This window comes from Episyrphus balteatus, chromosome 4, assembly GCF_945859705.1.
Source record: "Episyrphus balteatus chromosome 4, idEpiBalt1.1, whole genome shotgun sequence".
NCBI classification, from domain to species: Eukaryota; Metazoa; Arthropoda; class Insecta; order Diptera; family Syrphidae; genus Episyrphus; species Episyrphus balteatus.
In genome coordinates, this window is record NC_079137.1 from 4,352,127 (window position 1) to 4,375,960 (window position 23,834).

General features: G+C 29.2%; 1 protein-coding gene and 1 long non-coding RNA gene across 9 annotated transcripts in view; one reads left to right on the top strand and one right to left on the bottom strand.

Moving 5' to 3' along the window:
* Positions 1-23,834, top strand: part of LOC129920090 (uncharacterized) — an 83,916-nt gene that overhangs the window by 1,830 nt on the left and 58,252 nt on the right. Inside the window, exon 2 of the long non-coding RNA XR_008773188.1 lies at positions 16,540-16,576. This is a non-coding gene — a long non-coding RNA (uncharacterized LOC129920090). The remainder of the gene's footprint in view (positions 1-16,539; positions 16,577-23,834) is intronic.
* LOC129920088 (G protein-activated inward rectifier potassium channel 3) overlaps positions 5,877-23,834 on the bottom strand; it is a 96,375-nt gene continuing 78,417 nt past the window's right edge. For 3 of the 8 annotated variants that reach the window (XM_056001257.1, XM_056001258.1, XM_056001262.1), the window contains 5 exons: positions 9,929-10,043; positions 7,603-8,154; positions 7,274-7,463; positions 6,967-7,203; positions 5,877-6,534 (listed from right to left, as the gene is read on the bottom strand). In XM_056001257.1, coding sequence (XP_055857232.1) covers positions 6,230-6,534; positions 6,967-7,203; positions 7,274-7,463; positions 7,603-8,154; positions 9,929-10,043 — 1,399 coding nt within the window. In that variant the 3' untranslated portion in view covers positions 5,877-6,229. Of the gene's footprint in view, positions 6,535-6,966; positions 7,204-7,273; positions 7,464-7,602; positions 8,155-9,928; positions 10,044-15,544; positions 15,726-15,878; positions 16,152-18,116; positions 18,230-23,834 lie in introns of those variants that run through there. The other 5 variants (XM_056001259.1, XM_056001263.1, XM_056001260.1 and 2 more) reach the window with 4 other exon arrangements.

Below are 23,834 nucleotides of genomic sequence, written 5' to 3' on the forward strand. Positions count from 1 at the left end.
TCGGACTGTGATTATGATAACAGAAGATGCACAATTTTATTGCAAAAATGTCTTGATTTTATTCCTATGCTAAATGCAGTGAAAAAAGGACACTGCAATTCTTTGCCAGTACGAGATAGATTTGTTCCCATATTTTTGATATTAAAACTTTGTATGTATTGTACTTAATATGTTCATATAAAAATTTAAAAAAAAGTAAAAAAAAAAAAACATAAAGTTCGTTCTTCTAAGGACGAAAACATCTTCTTAAATGAATTTGATCTCAAAAATAACCACGCAACTTGATTTATTTTATTAATATGCGTTTTTAGAAAATTAATTTCAAAATCGTTGAAAAAAAAGTTTGTAAAAATTAAAAAAAAAAATTATTTTTTCAATATTTTTTTTATTAGGTAGGTATCTACAAAAATTTTTTAAATCCTTTTTTTTTTTGTGAAATAAAATCGTTGAAATTGTACTTTTGTTTTGTAGAAAACCAAAAATCTCTTATGTTGGCAAAGTAAACTTTTTCATCTATCCTATTCTACTAATCTTTTCTGGAAGGAAAACAGCATTTGTCCAGCCTGGTCCTTAAAAAGGAAGGAATTTTTTTAAAAGCCCCCCTCTGTGTTCAAAGGAGGTAATTAAATGTGTTTTATTCGTTGTAAGTGAACTGTGAAACCTTACCTGTCTGTCTATCTGTCTGTCTATATGTCTCTATCTCTATCTCGAGCTCCAGTCTAAACCACTGAAGCGATTCATTTCAAACTTCATAGTTAAGAATTTTTGTGTAGTTCCCTAGAGGAAGAATTCAAATTTTATTTTTTTGACCAAAATTGAAAAGGTTACTACCTTATTGGCATTTATCTAATAGTTAGAAAATATTTTTTAGACCATTATTAACGGTATACTTGCCGTTTTCTTGATTGAAAACCATTTCTCATAACCGTTAACCGATTTTTACGAAAAAAATTGTACAAAAACCTTTTTGTAACTTCAATGTTTAAATTAAGAAAAATTAAAAAAAAAAAAAATATTTTTGGGTTTTTAAAAAAAGTCTCGAATTTTATTTTTTTTGAAAAATCAATTTTTTGAAAATAGGTTGAATGAATTTCACTGAAACTTTGTTTTTATATGTCAATTAATATTTCATTTTTAATGGCATACAACATTTTTTTTCAAACATTTTTGAAAATGTTGGTAAAGAAAAAACTTAAAAAACGGCTCTAACTATTTTCAAAATAAATTTTCTGAAACAAAGATTATACAAGATATACAAGTGTATATATTTTATTTTTCGGTCAAAATTATTTAAAGAGATGTTTTTTTAACTTCAAACAAAATTTTGTATTGTTTTTTAAGGTTTTTTTACTTTTTAAAATTTCTTATAAAATCTTTTACGAATTTTTAAAAAGCTTTAATATTCCAAGCAAGTTTTAACATAAGAACAAGTACCTGTGACCCAGTCGTGCATTTTATTTTTTATTGTGATTAGTCTTCTTTCATTTCATTCATTTTCATTCATATTTTTATTTGGTAAAACATAAGTAGATTTCAAATTTCAGCCATTTTGAAAAAACATTTTTAAAGCAGCCATCCTTTCATAAAAAGTTCAATTCAATGAAATATACTCTATTTGTTACCCCTAAGCCCAACAGCATGGGAAGATATTTTATCCATTAAGAGAATAATATTTTAAAAATTCTGTTTCTAATATTACTTTATAATAAATTGCAAATATGTGGCCATTTCTTGAGGGAAAAATGTTACGCATACGCCATAGTGACCTTTTAAGTTTAAATTTTAAAAATTGATATTTTTTTACCCTGCACAACTTGGGATTCAATTAATTTTCTTTTCATTTATGAAACATAGTTTTATAGACAGGATATACCAACATTTTTCAAAGTGGAGAAAGTAATTATAATTTATAAAATGTTTATCTGTATATTTTTTTCCTGTATTTGTGTTCATCACACGGCTAAAACTACCCCCATAGTTGTAGTAGATACCTGCTGTTGCACAACAAAACAATGATTCTTATGTCACAATGACACATTAGAAGTTCTTCGTCGGTAATAAATTTTGTACCCAACAACTGAATGTTTGACAATTAAATGTCATACAAAATAATTAATTATTATATTTTTTCAGGTGGGTTTACCTTCTGTAATGTTTGTTGTGGGTCATAAGTTTTTGTCTTTTGATTTTGTTATACAACAATTTCATTTTTGTTTTGTTTTCCTTATATTATTTTGCTCACTGAAAGTGTCATGTTCTATTACAATTATGCCCTAAATTGAAAATTATGATCATTTTTCAGACACTAGAGGTCGTTGTATGTATAAAAGCAAAAATAGCAAACTACCGTAATCAGTTACAGCTTACAGTCACACTGTAAACACCGCCTATGATCAAAGTCAAGTTCAAAAATCATAAACTCTCGAGAGATGGACCATGAAAATAGTGTTGCCCCCCCGGGTTGTTGTGTTTTTGCTCGACTTGAACACTCGTGATGATTTGTTTTATCAAAATCGAGTGTGGGTGGTGGATGATAGGGGTTAGCTAGATCTAGACAACCACAGTCATAGACGATGACAGAATATTGTCTTAATTAGGGTCATAATTTTTTTGAGACGGCTTTTTGTTTTATTTTTTTCTATTTTTTTTTTTTGTTATGGTTCATCATGATGAATGTGAATAATAGAAAGAGTTAAAATTAAGTATGAACGGAAGCCAATGGAAAAAATGTCATTTTTTATGGGAATTTTTGTGGAATTTGTTATTATTATATCCGTCAGGAGTTTTATTTAATGAAATTTAAAAAGTAAATAGCTTTTTTGGTTTAGAATATTTATTAAGTCGCATGCTTCCACGGAAGCAAAAAAGTTAGCATAATGTTAACTATCTATCAAGTTTCAAGTAATCTAAATTCTAAAATCGTAGAGCTAATTCAGTATGACATCCTTGATAAAAGACACTCAACCACAAGACCAACGAGACACTTGGAATTTGAATTAATTTTAATGCTTGCCACGAACCAATCAGCAGTTCATAGTTCACACTTGCTACCATTAACTCAGGCGGTCAGAGTAATTGAAAAAAAAAAAAAAAATGCAATTTATCTAACCCCTCAAATAAAGACATAATGAGTAATTCCAATGTCTCTTCCGTCAGATGAGATTACCCCCCATTTGTAGCATCAGGTCTGCACTTTATGATGACCCCCCATTTTGTTGTATGGTGTGAATTTGTTTTCTGATGAAGATAAAATCGACTTTTGTCGAGCTGTCAATGTCATATAGTAAGTGTCAAATGCCAACGCTCATACAGTTAGCGACCGGCCGGTAATGGCGGCATCGTTCGATGAAATAGTCGGATAAAAGTAATTGAATAACGAGACCCAAGCAAAAAGCAGTGTGTCATCGTTTAGTTGGCAGCGCGATCGACATAGCAATGAAGATATTTTATGTATGTTGTTGATAATGACAGAAGATGAGTTAATTTCTTGACATTTACAAGTATCCGATAAAACTTTCATGTAATGTGATCAATTATATGATTCAGTGACAGACTTTATCGACGTGATGATAAAAGATTTTATGGATATCTTTGAGATAGGTTTTGTGTGACAGATAACAAAATTTAAGAAATTAAAACTCGTGTTTAGAATTATTATGTTCGCCGAAGCGGGTAGTGTAGAAGAAAATTAAGAAGGGACGTTTTGGACGCGATTTGGACGCGTTTCGGAACCTTTTTGGATTTGTTATGGACGCGATTTGGACGCGTTTTAGACGCGTTTTGGACACGTTTTGGGAGCGTTTTAGACGCGTTTTGGATGCGTTTAAGACGCATTTCGGACGCGTTTTGGACGAGTTTCGGGCGCCTTTTGGACGCGTTTTACACGCGTTTTAGACGCGTTTTGGACACGTTTTGGAAGCGTTTTAGACGCGATTTGGACGCGTTTTGGACGTGTTTTACCCCCTGAATACAATGGTGTAGCTGTGGCTGTAGCTTGTAGCGCAAGTCGAAGAATTCTCAACTTTTTGCTTAGCTGCCGCCAACTTTTGTTGTTGTTTTCCTCAGTAAAATTTTGACAGTACTACAAGCTTCAGTCACAGCTACATCATTGTATTCAGCCATTAAGACGAGTTTTAGACGCGTTTTAGACGAGTTTTCGACGCGTTTTGAACGCGTTTTGGAAGCGTTTTAGACGCGTTTTAGACGAGTTTTAGACGCGTTTTGGAAGCGTTTTTGACGAGTTTTAGACGCGTTTTAGACGCGTTTTAGACGAGTTTTCGACGCGTTTTGAACGCGTTTTAGACGCGTTTTAGACGAGTTTTCGACGCGTTTTGAGCGCGTTTTGGAAGCGTTTTGGACGCGTTTTTGACGCGTTTATCGGCCATTATTTAAAATGTGTCGATTTTTAAAGACTATACAGCTTTGCAACCTAATCTTTAAATACAACTCATATTTGTTTTTTTTTCAGTGGCCAATCATGTCTCTATTTTATATTTATCAGAATATGATTATAAAAATACATTTATTTCATTGTTTTGACAAAAAAAACTTCTTATTATGCTCCGTATACGCCACAGTGACTCACTAAAAATTACCTTACATAAGCAATATTTGTCATTTTGACAATTCTTTTTCGAATTGGATTCAATATTTGACTCTTCATGCAATTGAGTTTAATTTGATTTTACCTGTGATTTTAAAATAAAAATTGGTCGAAAGTAAGAACCTTGAATATATTTTCATTTTGCTCAATCTCTCAAACCTAGCTGATAACACGATTTTTATTAAATATCTTATCGAGACGTTAAATTTTCTGAAGATTGAATTTGAAATTCAGATAAAAATCTCGTCATTTATTTAAAAAATTTTTAAAACAATTCAAACTGCAGCCTAAAATCAAATACCTAGTTTTAATACGGTTTGATCATATAAGTATGCAATAATTTGAGTAAAGAAACGATAGTATGCTCTAAGAAGTATTCAACAAGAATTCGTGGACTAAACCCCTTGTGGTGTGCATGTTTTTCATTTTTGCACAAACATCTACATTTAAAGGAGGTAGTTACTAGGGTTGCCAAAGTAAATGTATAATAATGTGGCATTTAAATTACAAAATCTTTAAAAATAAATTTTTGTCATCCAACACCTAACATTATTCCAATCAATAGGCGTTATTCTTCAATTCTTTAGTTTTAACCATTCCAATCGAAATTAAAAACACTTTCAAGAAATTCATTTGGTTTTTTGCTTTATTTTTTTTTTATGTTTTCATATTGTTTAAATTTTTTGTTTATGCTTTTGTTTTATTTTTCAATTTTTTTGTTTGTATTTATTTAGATAATAACTTTGAGATAAATTTTTGTTTTGTTCCTAATTTAGGCTAACTTTTCATTTTTTTTTTTTACATAATCTTGCAACAAATTTGATTTGTGCAATATTATAAGCTCTAAACCTCCCACATTTCATCTTCTTCATTTTTCACTTTCAATGCAATAAAGAAATTAAAAAAAAATAATATACATAATTAATATATATTCAATTATATTGATAAATTCGTTAAACAAAACACTTGATACAATACAAAAATTTGCATTAAGCATTTTTAACATTTCATACTTTTTCATTTAATATTTGCATTTTTTTTTCATTCAATGAAATAAAAAAAAAATAAAAACAAACATACAATTTTCCCCGCTAAGATTTTAAATTTTATTTTTATTTTTTTAATAAATAATTTTTTTTTGACAAATTATTAAATAAATTCATAATTTATAATATTTAGCGGCTTCTTTTTTTGTTTTTTTGTAAAAAATAAATTTTAATTCTTTCGAATGTGTTTTTTTCTTTTGTTTTTGGAAAATAAAAAATAAATTAAGTCAAGTGGAAAAGTGTATTTTTTTTTGGAATAAAATTAAAATAACAAATTTTGTTTCCTTAAATTTACATTAAATATTAAATAATAATATAATGGTTTTATTTTGTATTTAAATTTAGTGTTTTTTTGTTTGTTTTTTTTTTTTGAGAGGAGGAAAGAAAAAAATCTTTATACACAATATACGAATATAGTATAGAGTGATTTGATTTCTTTTTTTTTCTAAATTCTAATTAATGAAGTTGTCTAGGACTTTTATTTTTTTATAATAATTTTTTGTTTTTTTTTTTTTAATTTATAGGTATTTGACTAAAATATTATTATTTTTTAAAATTATATTATACTGGAAAACATATATCAGCAAATTGAATCCACTGATAATTGATTTTGTTTTATCGACAATCTTCTGGGTACCGATTTGGATCTGGATTTTTCATTAATACTATTTATCGTTATTCCATTTGGCGATAGTAATGCTGTGTTACAGGTGATGTTGTTGTTATTTATGGAATGGCCATCGGCATCATCATTTGGTAAGATGCCATTTGGTATTGAGCCTGCACGCATATGCAGGCGGCCAGAGTCTAATGACTCATCACTGGCAGGATCTAGGGAAGCGGCCGATGAAATACGGGGCAAGATACCGGCAGAAAGGGCACGTTCTGAAATTGAAAAAAGAATAAAATTAGATATGAATTTGCTTAAAGTTAAATCGAAAAGATAAAATAATCCTAAGAAAAAGACAGATATTTGATTTAAATTGATTTACCACAGGGAAGTAAAATAGGGCCTGTACTCTTTTTTTAGTTTTCTCTTATTTCAATTAAGATTATGAAGTTGTTTGTTTTACTTTAACCAAAGGAAAATTTATATTGTGAATATTCAATAATGCGTAATGGAGAGAAATTCTGAAGAAAAAGCTAACTTTTACAATGTACAAAATTGTACATAGAGAACTTCTGAACTTTTTGGGTTCTCTTTCTTTTCTACTTTCCACTCTTGAACCCTCTTTTTGGCCTCATCTTTCTTATTCCAAAAGTTAATTTAAATTTAAAGAATATTTAAACTATTTAAAAAAAAAATTTAAAACTTACCCAATCCCGTTTTGCTGTTTTTACTGAATTCAGCCTTGACTTCATCCAGTTGCCTTGAACTACACAACGGTGTATCAACATCGTATGTGTTATTAAATAGAGTATAATCGACTTCATACTCTCCGGTTTCTTTCCGGAAGGACACAACATTTACAAAACGATGTCCCCATAAAATTTCCGATGGTAGGTAACTCGAACGTGCCTGCGTTGTCATACCAGTAGACTCAATTACACCTTCTATAAAAATGGAAAAATGCAAACAATTGAGTAAAAAAAAAGCTTTTATATGTAAAAAATGCGCTCTTACCCAACATAACGACAACTTCGAAACGTTCCTTCAGCATATCCGATGCGGACAAGGTATACAAAGGACTCTTTCTATCGATTTTATGTACAATTGTCGTTGGCCAGATGAACATTAGTCTATCTTCACCACCGTCAGCCCCCACTGTCAGTTCCTGCTGATAGAAAGGCATGATTTCTCCTTCTTTTGTCACCTGGTGATGGACAATAAAAAAAAACGAAAAAAATTATAAAAAAACTCATTCATGATAATCTGTCATCGTTTTGAATGAATAAATCTTTTTTATTTTTCAAGAAAAATTTTAAAAAATTACATTGAAAAAAAGTTTATACCTTCTTGCGAATTATTTGCGCTCGGACATGTGCCTCAATAATATGACTCTTCCGCATGTCACCCACACGAAACATCAGACATGGCACTCCATCCCTATGACAAATGACCGCATTCCTCGAAAACAACAACGTCTGTGCGCGTTTCTTTGGCCTCGAAAGTTTCGCAAAAACAATACCAACCATAAATGCTTGAATGAAAACTCCCATAATGCATTGGAAGCACATTGTAAAAATTGCTTCAGGACATTCTTCTGTCACAAATCGATTACCATAACCGATGGTGTGTTGCGTTTCAATCGAATACAAGAATGCCGATGTTAGACTTCGAATTTCGGTAACGCACATTGTGAAATTCAAGCGTTCGGCAGCTTCTTCATTTTGTTCACGCAAATGAATGTACTCGAGATCACCGTGTGCGTATGCTATCGTCCACCATACAAAACCGAACGCCGTCCAGGATAATAGAAAACTGAGAGCGAATACCAGCAGGGTCCAGCGCCACTGTGCGTCCACTAACGTTGTGAATATATCCTTTGAAAGGAGAGAGAGATTCTGAATGATAACTTAGAATTCTTCCAGTAACTGCCCACATCCAGTGAACCTCCATAGAGATATTTACATAGGATTGTCATATAATTCTTTACACATAATATTTATATATACAAGAGAAAAGAACAATAGACACCGAGACGGGGGTTTTAGACAAGCACTTTATAAAATGGGATATGATTTGAATCTGGTACATAAAATACTGCGAGCATTTTTTTTTGTTGTAGGTTTTTAATCTAGCTGTCAACTTCTGCGTAATGAGAAAATATACGTTCCACAATACTTATTCTGAGTTTGCAAATATTTTTTCAAAGTTTTAATTGAAAAATTAACGAAAAAACCATCGGAAAAAATGTGGAACGTATTCATAGTTATTTCAAAGTAAATAGTAAAAGACTCAATACGTTCCACATTATATTATCACTTTGGCTAAATTAAATAAAAAAAATCCGTAAATATTTCAAAATATAAAACGAAGGTACATTCCACAAACTAGACTTCCTGTGGGACCTGTTTTTTTTTCACCATTAACTATGTTTTAACGATAGTGAAGTGAACGAAATACTTTCTAGAATCCAATCTGTGGACATTCTTCCTTCGTGTAAAAGTTTTCCACGGAAATAAATACATATCTACTTTAAAAAATTGTGGAACTTATTCACTTCTACTACACTGTTGCAGAGTTTTGCCCAAAAATAATTAAATGTGGAAATTTACGTGAAAATAGTGAAAAGGCGTGGAAAGACACAAATAGTTTTTCAAGGAAAATACAATAAACGAATACGTTCCAATTTCTATTCACACTTTAGAGAAAAAAAAAACTAACTCATGCAAAGTTTTACACAAATTATAAAAAAAGTGAAATGTGGAATCTATTTGATTTCACTTCGTGTAAAAATAATAAAATATGATTACGTTCCACAATGCATGTTTTTATTTTTTTCTGTGTAAAAGTTAAAAAAACAAGAGAAAAAATTATGAAAAATAATCAGTTTTTTGCATTGAGAATGGAATTCCACTTTTTATTCTCACTTTTAGTCAACGCAAAAGATTTTGCTAACAAAAAAAAAAAACAAATTTTGACATAAAACTTAAAATGTGTGCAAAGACGACAGAAAATAAGGTGCAAATTGTCTTGACAATGAATTGTGCAAGAATCGAACATGATTCATAAATTAATGAACGCACGAAAACGTGAAAATATTGAGAGATTTGTGAGAATGCGAGTGAAAACATAAAAACAAAAACTAACAAAAAGTAGATAATAAAACAAACTTATTGAATTTACAAGTTTTCTTGACCTCTCGATGTAAGAAATTGAATAACTAGTTTGAGTCGTTAAAACTTACATTTCACATATTTTCACAAGAAAAAATACTAATGTGAAAAATATAAAATATCAACAGAGAATATGCAGTGAAATAAAGTTTGGAACGTATTAATATTCGAAGTTTGACTATGTTAAATCCAAGCAAGCTTAAGCATTTTTTTCTTTACGAAAACACCCTGTATAAAAAACATAACTCCTACAATATTTTGTTTCGATTCAAATCATATGCACATTTATATAAATAAATTGACAATAATACAAAAAAATTTTACACAAAAAACATAAAAAAAAATGTTAGTTTAATGTTGTTTTTTTTTAAGCTTAATTTGGAGGATTTTTTTTTTAATTTTGTTTAATGCGCGGACTCTGGGTGTGGGAAGATGTTTTTGGTTTTTATTGGAAAAGGTTAGAATTTGAAAATTAAAATTGTTAAACAAACAAACTCACCTGTAAATACCTTCGTCTTCGTTTCGCAACATTGCCTTGTACAACATTACAGTCTCCATGTTTGAATATTACACGTTTTCTAACACGCCGGGAGGAGAAACGTGTTTGACGGTACCTAAAAAGAAATAATTTAAAAAATATTAATATTAAATGTATTAAATAAAATGTGAAAAAATTAAATAAGTATCATTTAATTACTATCACAACAAAAACATTACTGTTAAAAAAAGAGCCAAGTTCTCCTATGTTGAAATTATGCTGGCACAAAAAGTACTGAGATGTAAAAGTGTACCAAGTTCTAAAGTTTGGGTTCAAATTCGTATCAATAAAATTTTGATTGTTCTCTTGACAATTTTTCTTAATTATCGATTTTTAAAGTTATTTCAAAAATTGCCAAGTAAACAATCAAAATTTTATTGATACGAATTTGAACCCAAACTTTAGAACTTGGTACACTTTTACATCTCAGTACTTTTTGTGCCAGCATAATTTCAACATAGGAGAACTTGGCTCTTTTTTTAACAGTAATGTTTTTGTTGTGATTTCACTACTTTTTGCAAGGTATGGCTGTAGAATATAAAATCTCTATATTTGATGAAAATTCAGTGAAAATGGGTGGTTGCCACGCCCCCTGCCTGAAATTCTCAAACTTTAAATTTTTTCCTTTGTGTAAACTACCAGCTCCACCATTCTACCAAATTTCAAGATTCTACGACAATCAGAAGTGCTCTATAATAATTTATGAAAATTCAGCGGGAATGCCGGTTGCCACGCCCCCTGGCTGAAATTCTCAAATTTAAAATTTTTTCCTTTGTATAAACTACCAGCTCTACCATTCTACCAAATTTCAAGATTCTACGACAATCAGAAGTGCTCTATAATAACACGGTGTTACAAAAATGAGGTTTTAAAATATACGCGGGCGGAGACCTATCAGGTTTTGTAGAGCTAGTCGCACTGAATACGAAACGGTATTTGAAAATCCCCTAACACCCCCAAAATCTGGAGTTACGGGCAAAAAACGGTTTTTTGGACCTTCACCCATTGAAAAAATTCTAGCTTCGACAATTTTTTACCCATTTTCGATTTTTTTATAGTTTCTGATAGAAGATAAATATACCTTTTTAACAATGTTTAAAACATGTAACTCGGTTAAACCACTTAGAATTTATAAGATGTCAAAGTTCAAAAATTCAATTTTTTTTGTCATTTGCCCAACTTCGGCATCAATTTAAAGTATATGTTTTCAAAACAAAATGCTATTTAAAAAATATATTCTAAAATTATATCTATTTCCCAATTAATCGAGGTATTTTTTATGAAAATCACTTCAAAATTGGCTTAGAAAAAAAAATTTTTCGATTTCAACCCAGATACAGAAATTCGAACTTTTAGGTATAGAACAAAAATGTTGTTTCGGCACGTAGTAGGATAACTTGGGCGCCAGGATTCGATAACGGGTTTTTGTAGAGGACTCAATACAATCTTTTTTGTTCTTTGGAAGGGGGGTCTATCTCTCCCCGTTTAGGTGGGAGGGGCATTTTGCTAAAAAAAAATTATCAAAATAAAAAAAAATTATTAAAAAACAACGGCAACACTTACAGTAATAAATGATACCATTTCCGAAAGGCAAAATTGTACATTTGACTCTAATTTTTAAATCAATATATTATAACCAATAGTTTTTGAAATAATCGATTTCAAAGTTAAAAATAGGTGAAAAAAAAATTTTAAAAATTCATTTTATACTTTTTTTGTCCAGACCGTGAATTTAAATAAAAAAATTACTCACATAGAAAACTGCCTCAATTTATTCCTTATTAATGTGTGAAAACTATATGTTTCTATGTCTTCTAGTTTTTGAGAAAATTGAAAAATTATTTTATCAGATTTTTCTTTTTTCAAAATATTTTTTGTTTTTATTTGTTTTTATTTTTCAATTTTCTCATAAACTAGAAGATATAGAAACATATACTTTTCACGGTTCGATAAGGAATCAATTGAGGCAGTTTTCTGTCTGAGTAATTTTTTTACTAAAATTAACAGTCTGGACAAAAATAGTATAAAATGAGTTTAAAAAATTTTTTTTCACCTATTTTTAACTTTGAAATCGATTATTTCAAAAACTATTGGTTATAATATATTGATTTAAAAATTAGAATCAAATGTACAATTTTGCCTTTCGGAAATGGTATCATTTATTACTGTAAGTGTTGCCGTTGTTTTTTAATAATTTTTTTTTATTTTGATAATTTTTTTTTAGCAAAATGCCCCTCCCACCTAAACGGGGAGAGATAGACCCCCCTTCCAAAGAACAAAAAAGATTGTATTGAGTCCTCTACAAAAACCCGTTATCAAATCCTGGCGCCCAAGTTATCCTACTACGTGCCGAAACAACATTTTTGTTCTATACCTAAAAGTTCGAATTTCTGTATCTGGGTTGAAATCGAAAATTTTTTTTTTCTAAGACAATTTTGAAGTGATTTTCATAAAAAATACCTCGATTAATTGGGAAATAGATATAATTTTAGAATATATTTTTTAAATAGCATGTTGTTTTGAAAACATATACTTTAAATTGATGCCGAAGTTGGGCAAATGACAAAAAAAATTGAATTTTTGAACTTTGACATCTTATAAATTCTAAGTGGTTTAACCGAGTTACATGTTTTAAACATTGTTAAAAAGGTATATTTATCTTCTATCAGAAACTATAAAAAAATCGAAAATGGGTAAAAAATTGTCGAAGCTAGAATTTTTTCAATGGGTGAAGGTCCAAAAAACCGTTTTTTGCCCGTAACTCCAGATTTTGGGGGTGTTAGGGGATTTTCAAATACCGTTTCGTATTCAGTGTGACTAGCTCTACAAAACCTGATAGGTCTCCGCCCGCGTATATTTTGAGTGTTACACCGTGTAATTTATGAAAATTCAGCGGAAATGGGCGGTTGCCACGCCCCCTGGCTGAAATTCTCAAATTTTAAATTTTTTCCTTTGTATAAACTATTAGCTCTACTATTCTACCAAATTTCAAGATTCTACGACAGTTAGAAGTGCTCTATAATAATTTATGAAAATTCAGCGGAAATGGGCGGTTGCCACGCCCCCTGGCTGAAATTCTCAAATTTTAAATTTTTTCCTTTGTATAAACTACCAGCTCTACCATTCTACCAAATTTCAAGATTCTACGACAATCAGAAGTGCTCTATAATAATTTATGAAAATTCAGCGGGAATGCCGGTTGCCACGCCCCCTGGCTGAAATTCTCAAATTTAAAATTTTTTCCTTTGTATAAACTACCAGCTCTACCATTCTACCAAATTTCAAGATTCTACGACAATCAGAAGTGCTCTATAATAATTTATGAAAATTCAGCGGAAATGGGCGGTTGCCACGCCCCCTGGCTGAAATTCTCAAATTTTAAATTTTTTCCTTTGTAAAAACTACCAGCTCTACCATTCTACCAAATTTCAAGATTCTACGACAATCAGAAGTGCTCTATAATAATTTATGAAAATTCAACGGAAATGGGCGGTTGCCACGCCCCCTGGCTGAAATTCTCAAGTTTTAAATTTTTTCCTTTGTATAAACTACCAGCTCTACTATTCTACCAAATTTCAAGATTCTACGACATTCAGAAGTGCTCTATAATAATTTATGAAAATTCAGCGGAAATGGGCGGCTGCCACGCCCCCTGGCTGAAATTCTCAAGTTTTAAATTTTTTCCTTTGTATTAACTACCAGCTCTACTATTCTACCAAATTTCAAGATTGTACGATAATCAGAAGTGCTCTATAATATATGATGAAAATTCAGCGGAAATGGGCGGATGCCACGCCCCCTGAATTGAAAATCTCAAATTTTCGATTTTTTCCTTTGTATACACCACAAGTCCTATCACCGTGTAAAATTTCAAGTTTCTACGATATCGGGAAGTTCTCCATAATTTTGATGATCTGTCAGTGAGTCAGTGAGTCAGTTACGGTTTTTGCGATTTTTGAAGCCCTATATCTCAGAAACTACTCATCGTAGGAGGCTGAAATTTTGTGAGGAGTTTGGTTTTTACGAGCTCAACAAATGTAGTGAGTTTGAAATTTCTAGCATCTTTGGTGTGGAAGTTAGAGGGGGGTCGAAAATGGCCTGAGTTGTTTCCTGTAAATAAGGGTGTAGTGCCAAAGTTGCTAGAGAACTTGGCTGGGCACTACCGTGCCCCTTGATTTCTTTATTATTGCATTGAACGTGACTCATTGAAATTGTAATAAAAACGCTAACTAGCTAAAAGTAACTATGTATGTAAATCGACACATTACACAATCGAAGCTTGGGATGACTTTTCTTGTGATGAGTTGTGCTGTGTGATGTTGAGTTGATCCTTATTAACACATACAAAATCTAGGGCAACATGTGTTGCCAGGTGAACTGAATCAACCCTGAATTGGAGTTTGTATAATGAAGAAGTCTTTAATTTTTAGTGTGATTACTGACCTTAAAAAATCAATCAAATTACTTTGACGTCATGAAATGATATTTATCAAATCAAAGTTTTTTTAATCTTCCATCATTGAAGGCCTACTTGAGTGAGTGAAGATTACTAGATAGTCCTTGATAATCCGTATTTCTTTTCTTGATAGTGAGGTTATCTTAACTTTTTTTTTCTTCTATTTTTCTTATCAAATAAAAAATTCGCAAAATTAAATTGCTCCCACATATCACTCAACAAAAATTTCAATTCAATTATCAAATTGATAAATTGTTCATTTGAGCGCAAAAAAAAAAAACAATATCAATCAAATTTTAATTATTTTGTTATTAAATTAAATTCATTAAAATTAAAACAAAAACACAATCAATTTGACTTAATTGAACTTTTGAAGATAAATTTAAAAATGAAGTATAATCAATATGAACTTTCTAGGTTGACAAAATGATAAGTACCTAATCAAAAAAGATGACATTAGAGGAATAAATCATCTTTTATATGTGGGTTTGGCATTGAGAGTCGGGCATTTAATTAGTTGCTGATGGGAATTTTTTTTAGATTAAGGCGTAAAAATTTATAAAAGTTAAAAAAAAAATATCTCTAATTAACTATAATTAGAGCAATGTATAATGAAACTCTTTATCTTCAGAACATCCATTCCCAACTTCTTAGAATGTAATTAAAAAATTTAAAAGTCTATTTATGAACTTGTTGTAGAGTTTTTGAAGCTGAAAAGTACATTTTCGTGCTAAATTTAGTATAATATCGTGCTTCATAATACCATTTAGGCCAGATAAAACCTTTGAAGTATTCTTAGAATCAAACCTGGATCTAAAATGTTTGATACCTGATGCAGCAAACCAGTACAATGGAATATAAAGAAAAGAACTCTCTTCTGAGAGAGAATAAGTTTTTAAAAAGTTTTTAGATTTTTTTATTTTGTAGACATTTTCGACGCGATTGACTCCTTTTAATCACTTTAAACTTCGCTAATGCCAATAGAATAAAATTGTAAACAATTAAAAAATGCCTAGCCTCCGAGAGGTTAACTTTGTTATTAAAAATTATGCAGCAATGGAACTTATTATACTTTTGCTCTTGTTGCATAAAAACTTTAATGCATTTTGCAACGCACTTACTTTTTTAAGTACCACTCAGCACGAAGAGATTTTAACTGTTTTATTAACATTTAAGAAAATTATTCCTTTAAAATACACATTAAACACACATTTTGACAAAAAATATTAAAATAATAAATTTTAATATTTCCGAAAAACATTTAACTTTTTCTAAATTTTAAATAAACAAATCATAATTAAAAAAAAAAAAGAAATTAAACATTTGGGTTAGAAATTGAAATAATCCCCATTAAAATGAAGAAAAATTGACTGTTAAAATTATGAAATTATAACAAAACACATTTGACATTGACATAAAAAAATATGTAAAATAAAACAACAACAACAATATTACCAAAATATTAAACCCTGTAATATCAATAAACAAAACAAACACCACCATGATATTGTTATCCATTCCATTTTGTTGACAGTTTGTTGCTGTCTGGATAAAAATACAACAACAAAAGTGATTAAGTCTATTGTAGAAGTTGTACAATGTTACTGAAGATATTTATCAGAAGCTCTCTAATTCTTTTCTATGGACAAAATAAGTTTAAAAAACTCATCTGGTTTTTGAGACACTTTTACCAAACGGACTTAATCGCGCAATTAAAATTGAAACTGGTCTTTATGATTGATGCAGCCTCTTTTTTTGCCGGCAAAAATATAATTTCTTATCAGCATCATTGGTTTTTTGTTGGCTGGACTTGACTTGGGCGAGAGTCTTGCAGCTTTTGATAAGAATTGGAAAACAAAACAAAGCAAAAACAAAGAGGTCAAATGAGAGTGGATCAGAGGTTATGAGAGATCAGTTAAAAAATAAAATAATTTAATTATTGATCAAGCGAATGATTGTGTGAGGTAGGTTAGTTGAGGAAGGAAATAAGAAACAGGTGTAAGTGAGTTTAATTGAGGCACTTCTTACATAATTTTATTTGTTAATCAAATTTTTCAAGTTTATTTAAATTAAAAAAAAATGCCTTTTCTAATTTTAGTTAAAATTTTCTTTGCAGCTCCAAATCATAGAAATATTTCGATTTGTGAAAGCAGGTAAGTCTCTTTTTTTATTCAATTCTTTTATTTTATTTTTTAGTATATTTCTCATTAAGTTTATAAACGAATTTTGATAAATTTTTATACATACATATTTAAAAACCCAGACTGATATAATTTTAAATCTGTACCTAAATTATATCGAAGTGCAATCAATAAAACACATTTAAAGGAACAACAAAACTTATAAAAAACATTCTTCTTTCTTTTTAACCAAAGTGTTAAATAGTATGGTAAATATTTGAGAAAATTAAAGCGTCTCCTATTTCAAACTAAAAACCAAACAATTAAGCAATCAATAGCTAACGACCATACATTTTCAAGTAAAAATGCGATAAAAAACATTTTTCTTTCTCAATCGCCTTTCCTTATTGCTTGGCAGCAATTGAATTGCAAGGTGGCAGACAAATTCTGAAAATGTACTACCTACAGAAATAGTGGAGATTTTGATCTGGTAGCAAAGAACTTTCAATTTTTTTTGTGTAGAACACACTAATAAAGCCTCTAAATTAGTTATTTTTACAAAATCCGTCCAGCTGTTTATATTTTTGTCTAGACATAAAAAAAAAAATGTCAAAGTTCATATCAAATTTATAAACCTATGCTCTTTATGACGAATTCAAAACTATTTGATCTATTACTTAACGAAGATTTTCTTTTTTATTAGAAAACACAAACAAAAACTTGGAAAGCAGTTGTTTTAACCTTCAATCAAACCCAAGATATGTCAGGTACCAAACTTAAGCAATTAGTCATTGAAATACCCAACACGTGTTAATACTATAAATCTTCTTTTTTTGCGCAGACAAACAAGAAATATTAAATGCATTTTTTGAGAGCATTTCTTTTTCTCAAAACCAAACAAAAAATGACAATAATGGCGTTCAATTCTTTAAGCTTTTTAAAGATTTTTTTTTTTTTCATTTTCTCTGAGAACAAAAGAGAATACACGCCTTTTTATGATATTTTCTTGTTGTAATTTTTGTTGCGGTTTTATTTACTCAAAACTTTTCTTTGCATCAATTTCAATGAGAGAACAAGACAAACATATTTCAAATTAAGAAAAAAACTAAAAAAAATAATTAAATTGAAATAAAGAAAAACCGCTAATAAAAATTGGCAATATAATTGCCGCGAACCGCATGAGCGAAACAATAAAAAGCATTTTGCAAATAGTTACAGTAGTTCCCAATTAAGTCCCCTTAATTTTTCATAGAAGTAAGGAATTTTCAATAAAAGGTTTGATAACTTTGTAAACGAAAAAACTATGATCGTATCAAAAAAATGAAAGTAAGAGAGAGAGAGAAGAAAACTCCTTGTCCTTATTTATTAAGTGTGGCTTAGTATATTCAAGACGTCTTCTAAACGGGTTGTATTGTTTACCTTTTGTTTTTGTTGTAGAAAATAGCAATGTTGTAAAGAATTCAACTGTGCAAAGCAAAGAAAGCTTTTAAAAGAATGCGAATGCTTTGTGTTAGTATAAAAACAAATACAAAAAAAAAAAATAAACTCTTGTATAATATTATTTCAAACTCACTGGTGAATCTTTGTTAAGAATTTTCGAAAGAAACTTTTCACGTACAAATTATATTCACTTTCCCTCGTTGTCCAAGGTTTTAGTGAGCCTTCTTCCATTATGCTAACAGTATTCATTGCAAGAAATTTGTACACACTCTTGAAAAGAAAAAGTGTGTTCTCCGATTTTTCTTTTTTTTTTTCTTTTTAACAATGCAATAATATTCTATTTTTTGGCAACAGAAATCGAAGCCTTTTTTCAAAATTTAAAAAGTCCATTTTCCAAAAAAACAAAAAATCTATTCTTATGCAAAAACCCGACTAAATTAAGCCGTTTTACAAAACAAACTGACAAAAAATCCAAATCTTCATATTGGAATCCTATACCCATCTCATCTTTACACAACAAAACAGCTGACAAGATAGAAACTATTTCCGTTTGATTTCTTTTGAGAATCAAGTCTGTACAAGAACTTTTCTCATTTTCTCTAATTTATTTTTGAATATATAAATAGCTTGAGTGTTACGTATTTTTAATTCTAAAAAGATAAAAATGTCAACTTTTGCTTGTCTCTAAGAGCAGATTTATTTAAACAAACAAATGAAAAAAAAAGTTAAAACACAAAAATAACAAAGAAACAGAAACTGAAAGAAAAAAAAAACTGTTGCTTCTTTAAATTCACATGCGTTAGGTCAGGAATACTACTAAGCAAATTCTTAAAAAGATTCTTAATTTATATGACGTCGGAAGAGAAAGTATTTTAAACGTTTTATTGGTCATTGATGTGATGTTTTGGTTTTGTTATTTAAATTAAGTAGGTGACAATTGACAAAAATGGAAGCTTTGATTTGTTTGTCATTAATTTAATGAGAGAAGATTAACATATATTTGAATTTATTCTTAAAAGCTCTCACAATTGCAATTTGAAAATAAAAGTAAGTGAAACAGATTTGTTTGCGTTTGTTTTATTTGATAAAGAAAGATGCGTTAAGAGATTGAATCATAAAGAAATATAATTATGAAAAGTTGGTTCTTGTTGATTCTCATCGTTTTGAGTGACCTCGAATTTGAATGTGACATATATATTGTGGACTTAAAAAAAAGCATTGAATTTCCCAAATTAATAATTTTTATTGATTGCATATTATGTCAGCTTGATGAGTAATAGTAGGATGAATCATTCTTTGAATTTTTGGAAGGTAAAAATACAATACAAAAATAATTGTTTTGGTTTTTTTTTTTATATTAAGACACGTGTAAGGTGCAAAATATAAACAACAAATATTATTGTTTTCTATTTTTGAATGATTGATTTATTATTATGGTTGATTGTTAGTTAATTTTTACTTGCTCTATAGGGCAAGTATTGGTTTCGTGTCAAAAAAATAATTCGAGGTTTTAATCAAAACTAACATTACGATAATGGAGAAGTCTGAAAAAGTGGTTTTCGTCATGACGTCCGTCGGTCTGTGCGTCGGTGCGTCTGTGCGTCTGTGCGTCTGTGCGTCGTCAAAAAAAGGTGTACAAGAAGCTGCAGCCTAAACAGGTGGACGAATTTTCTTGAAATTTGGTACAGATGATTATTTTGTAATTTCCAAGGTTTGTTTTTTTTTGTTTTTTAATATCTCGCCTAGAACGTATACCTCCCATACAAACTTTTCGAGGTTTTGCAATTTTCTCGAAAACGGCTCTAACGATTTTGATTAAATTTGACACAAGTAATGCTGTACGTATATCTAATATAACTGCGTTTTTAGTTTTTCTCAAAAAATACGGATAGTGGAAATATGACAATTTCTTTTTTTTTCAATCGCTAATGTCGGCTCTTCCCGTGTATCGTTAATGAGTTATTGCAATTTTCTCGAAAACGACTCTAACGATTTCGATTAAATTTGGTATTCGTTATAGTCTTAATGAGTCTAACAAAACTGCGTTTTTAGTTTTTCACAAAAATTTCCTAGAACGGTATGGCGTTGCCGTTTTCTGCCAAATTGATGTATTTTTTAGTTAATGTCGTATATTTCATCAAAGGCAAAGCCAATTTTATTCAAAATTTGCAGACAGATATTTCTTGTCATTTAGAAGTGTAAAATGTAAAAAAAAATCTTAAAAGTTTTGAAAAAAAAAAAAAAATTAAATGGAATTTTTTTACTTTTATTTTTTTTTCAAAATTTAACGAAAATCTTTAATTTCCAATAGTTATTTAAGATATAGATACTTTGAACTACAAGAGCAAGTACGTGCGGCTCCAGTCGTGCATTTTATTTTTTCTATAATTAAGATTTATTGGGGTTCCCAAAATCCATACCAAGAATATCTCTTTCCAAATTGAAAAACACTTATATTTTGTACTTAAACTAATGCATTTGTCAGTATCTACTATCTAAGTGTTCTTTTGTATTCAACTAACAAGCTGTAAACCCCAGTTTTAATACATAAGTTGATTACAAAAATAAAAATATTATTGGTGTTTTTATTCTTTTGTTAAAGAAATTTATCAAAAGCAATAATATTTACCATGTTCTAATATCAATTTGTTCAGAAATAATAGCTATTTATTGTTGAGTTTTTAATAGCTGTTTACGTAAGCGTGTAAGTGAACAAATAAGTTGGTTTCTGAAAATAATTTCCAAAATTTCGGAGCTGGAGCTTGATTTGAATAAAAAAAAATAAATTTTTCAACATTTCAACGTACTACAATGTTCATTAACTTTGAACCTTGGAACCCTAGCATTTAGCAAATCGTAATCTGTGATTAGGTATGTCTAGAAAAATGTTAAAGTTTTTTTTTTCAAAAATTTGCTTGGTAATACAAGTGTTTTAATCAGGATTCTCTGATTAAATGAAATCCGCTATATCTTCTAACTGACCGTTTGTATCGAAATAATAGTCATGGATTTTTTTTTCTCTGGAATAGTTTTATCTTTAGAATGAATGTACATTATTTGTTTTAAAAAACTGCGATTTAAAAGCAAAGAGCAAAAACAATTTGCTTTATACTTTGACCATTTGTTTGAAAAAATGATATCTTTTATAATACCTATTATGTGTTTTTTTTAAGAGGGTCAAGGGTTCGTAGATTAATAAAATTCTTAAAAAAATTACAATTTGAAAATGTCAAAACCTTTATTTTTGACGCTTTATTTTTTTTTTGAAGTAGCGTTATCTTTTTTTTGATCGGTCGTATGGAATAAAGTGTCATGACATTTTTTGTAGATAATATTAAAATCTTTTAAAGCAACACAATATAGTTAAGGACAACTTTGGTTGCAAGGAATTACATAATATGTAGGTCCTCTCTATAACACGTACACGTACAAAGATATTTTTGAGAGTTGTAAGTCACTGACCTCCCTACTAACAATTTTGCTTCTATAATGCTTTACAGAAGCAACAATTGCATCTGTAAAGCTTTATAGAACCAAAATTGTTTGTCGGGCTATCCTTTCATATAACTGAAATCGAATATAATTTAAAAATTTATCGTAAAAATTTTTAAATTTGAAATAATTTAGGTACTACACATACATAATTATTATAGAATTCATTTTTTATGTTTTTTTTTTTTTCAACAAAAAAATATTTTAAAAAAGCTTTTGTGATATCTAATGGTCCGAATCCATTAAAAAAATTGAAATTCTTTCCTATTTTTATTTTTTATTGAACAAATTTATTTTTAAGATAAAAACAATTCATTCATGATGTGAGTTTAATAAATTAGCGAAGAAAAAAATGAGTATAGCAATCTGTTTTTAGTCAAACAAGCAAATAAAGAGAAAAACGGATGTTCTCTTAAATATCTTCTTTTTTGTATTGAAATTCCAAACAAAAAATATGTTAATAGAACACAGAAATGACATGTTCAATGAAGAGTCCTTTAAAAACTGCATAAAAAAACCTATTATAGAAATTCTGATACCACAAGTATCTACAATTTAAAAAAAAAAGTAAACATGAAAATACAACGGCAATACCATTACATTGCCGGCGCTAGCTGAGGTCAACTTGGCGGATTTGGCGTAGTTACTCTCAAATAATGCCTACATTGTATGTAACTAATTTTGTATTTACTTAAAAACTTTGTCGTTTCCAAATACCTATTTTGAGACTAAAATTAATTTGTTTTGAATAAACAAAACCTGACTTCAATTGATTTTAATTAGATTCTCATAAAAATAAGCTTTGATGTCAAAAATATACAAGTTCACACCTTGTCTTTAACAATTCTTTGAAATTGGAGATTATAATCAAAACAGATGTCGCAATAATATTTTTGACGAATTTGGCAGTATTCCAACTACAAATCATAATGTTTTTTTTTTTTTTTTTTGGTCTTAAATAATTACATTTTTGTATAGAAATTACATTTAAAATATTATTATTAAATCATTAAGTTATTTATATAAAATTATAGTTTTGATGGCACCTTAAAATGTAGGTATTACCAAAAACGTAAATTATCTTAACCAATAAATTTTTATGACATGTCCGGCATAACGTCTATGTATGACACCCCCAGATTGTGGGTATAGAACTTTGGACATATTAATCTTATTTTTTATATACATTTTTAAGTACCGACGCGACATTCCCAGAAAAAGATATAAACATATGTTTAGTACATGTGGGTTTGTATAATATATATTTTCCTAGAAGATAAAAACAAAAAGCGACAACTTTTTTTTCTAAACAAAACAAAAAAACGAAACAAATGAGAATGACTAACAAGCTAAAACAACTTTGATGTACATATTCGATAAACTTGAACAATCTAAAGGTGAGATCGCAATTAACCTTGATAAAACGCCACATAAAACATCCCCCCAAAAAAATTTACAAAAAAAAAAAAAACTTATCTATTTTAACCAATTACTCATCAATAGAATAAAACAAAACCATATAAAAAAACAATACAAGTTTAATTTATATATGATTAATTTCCAACCACTTAAAAGATAAAATCAATCAATGTTTCTACCTAGTATATCTCAAGACCGCCAGACAAAATCAATTTATTAATCACAAAAATCCATCATCAATTTAAACTCAAGAGTTATAAAGGTAATTGAAAAAAAATATTCCATGTTTTTTTTTATCATTTCTTGAGAAAAAAATTAAGCTTAGTCGGCAAGCACGTTTTTTTTTGTCTGAAAACAAAAACAAAAAAAAACGTAAACATAAATAAAAATGATTTTGAAAAATAGATCGCCATCGCATTTTTTCGGCCAATGTGTGGGAATTCGGCAAGACACAAAAAAAAAGCGTTCCGCCATCGGATGTATATTGTAGACCTTGACTTTTCAACATTTTGGTGGGTATTTTATTCAAAAAGAATAAAAAAAAACACAAGAACACAAAAATCACATTGAAGGTTTTTCGAAAATAGGGTTTTCGACTGTAACATATTCCAAAAAATGCCAATTTTTTATATGGGTTTGTTTAATAACTGTTTTCTTAGTTCATTTTCAAAATATTGAGTATGAAAATACTATAAAAACATGGTTAAAATATTTTTTCTAAATAAGTTGAAATCTTGAAAGTCCTTAGCTTTCATTTAAAAAAAAAATCGTTTGAAATTTGCTTTGAAAAAAGTATAATAAACAACTTAGTCCAAAAATTAAATCTGTTAATTTTTTTGACTAAATTATTTTTAAATTTATTTTGATCAACTTATTTCGATAGAAAATTAAATTTTCAATCTAAGGGCACTTGAAAAAAAAACCCCAAAACCATCATAGT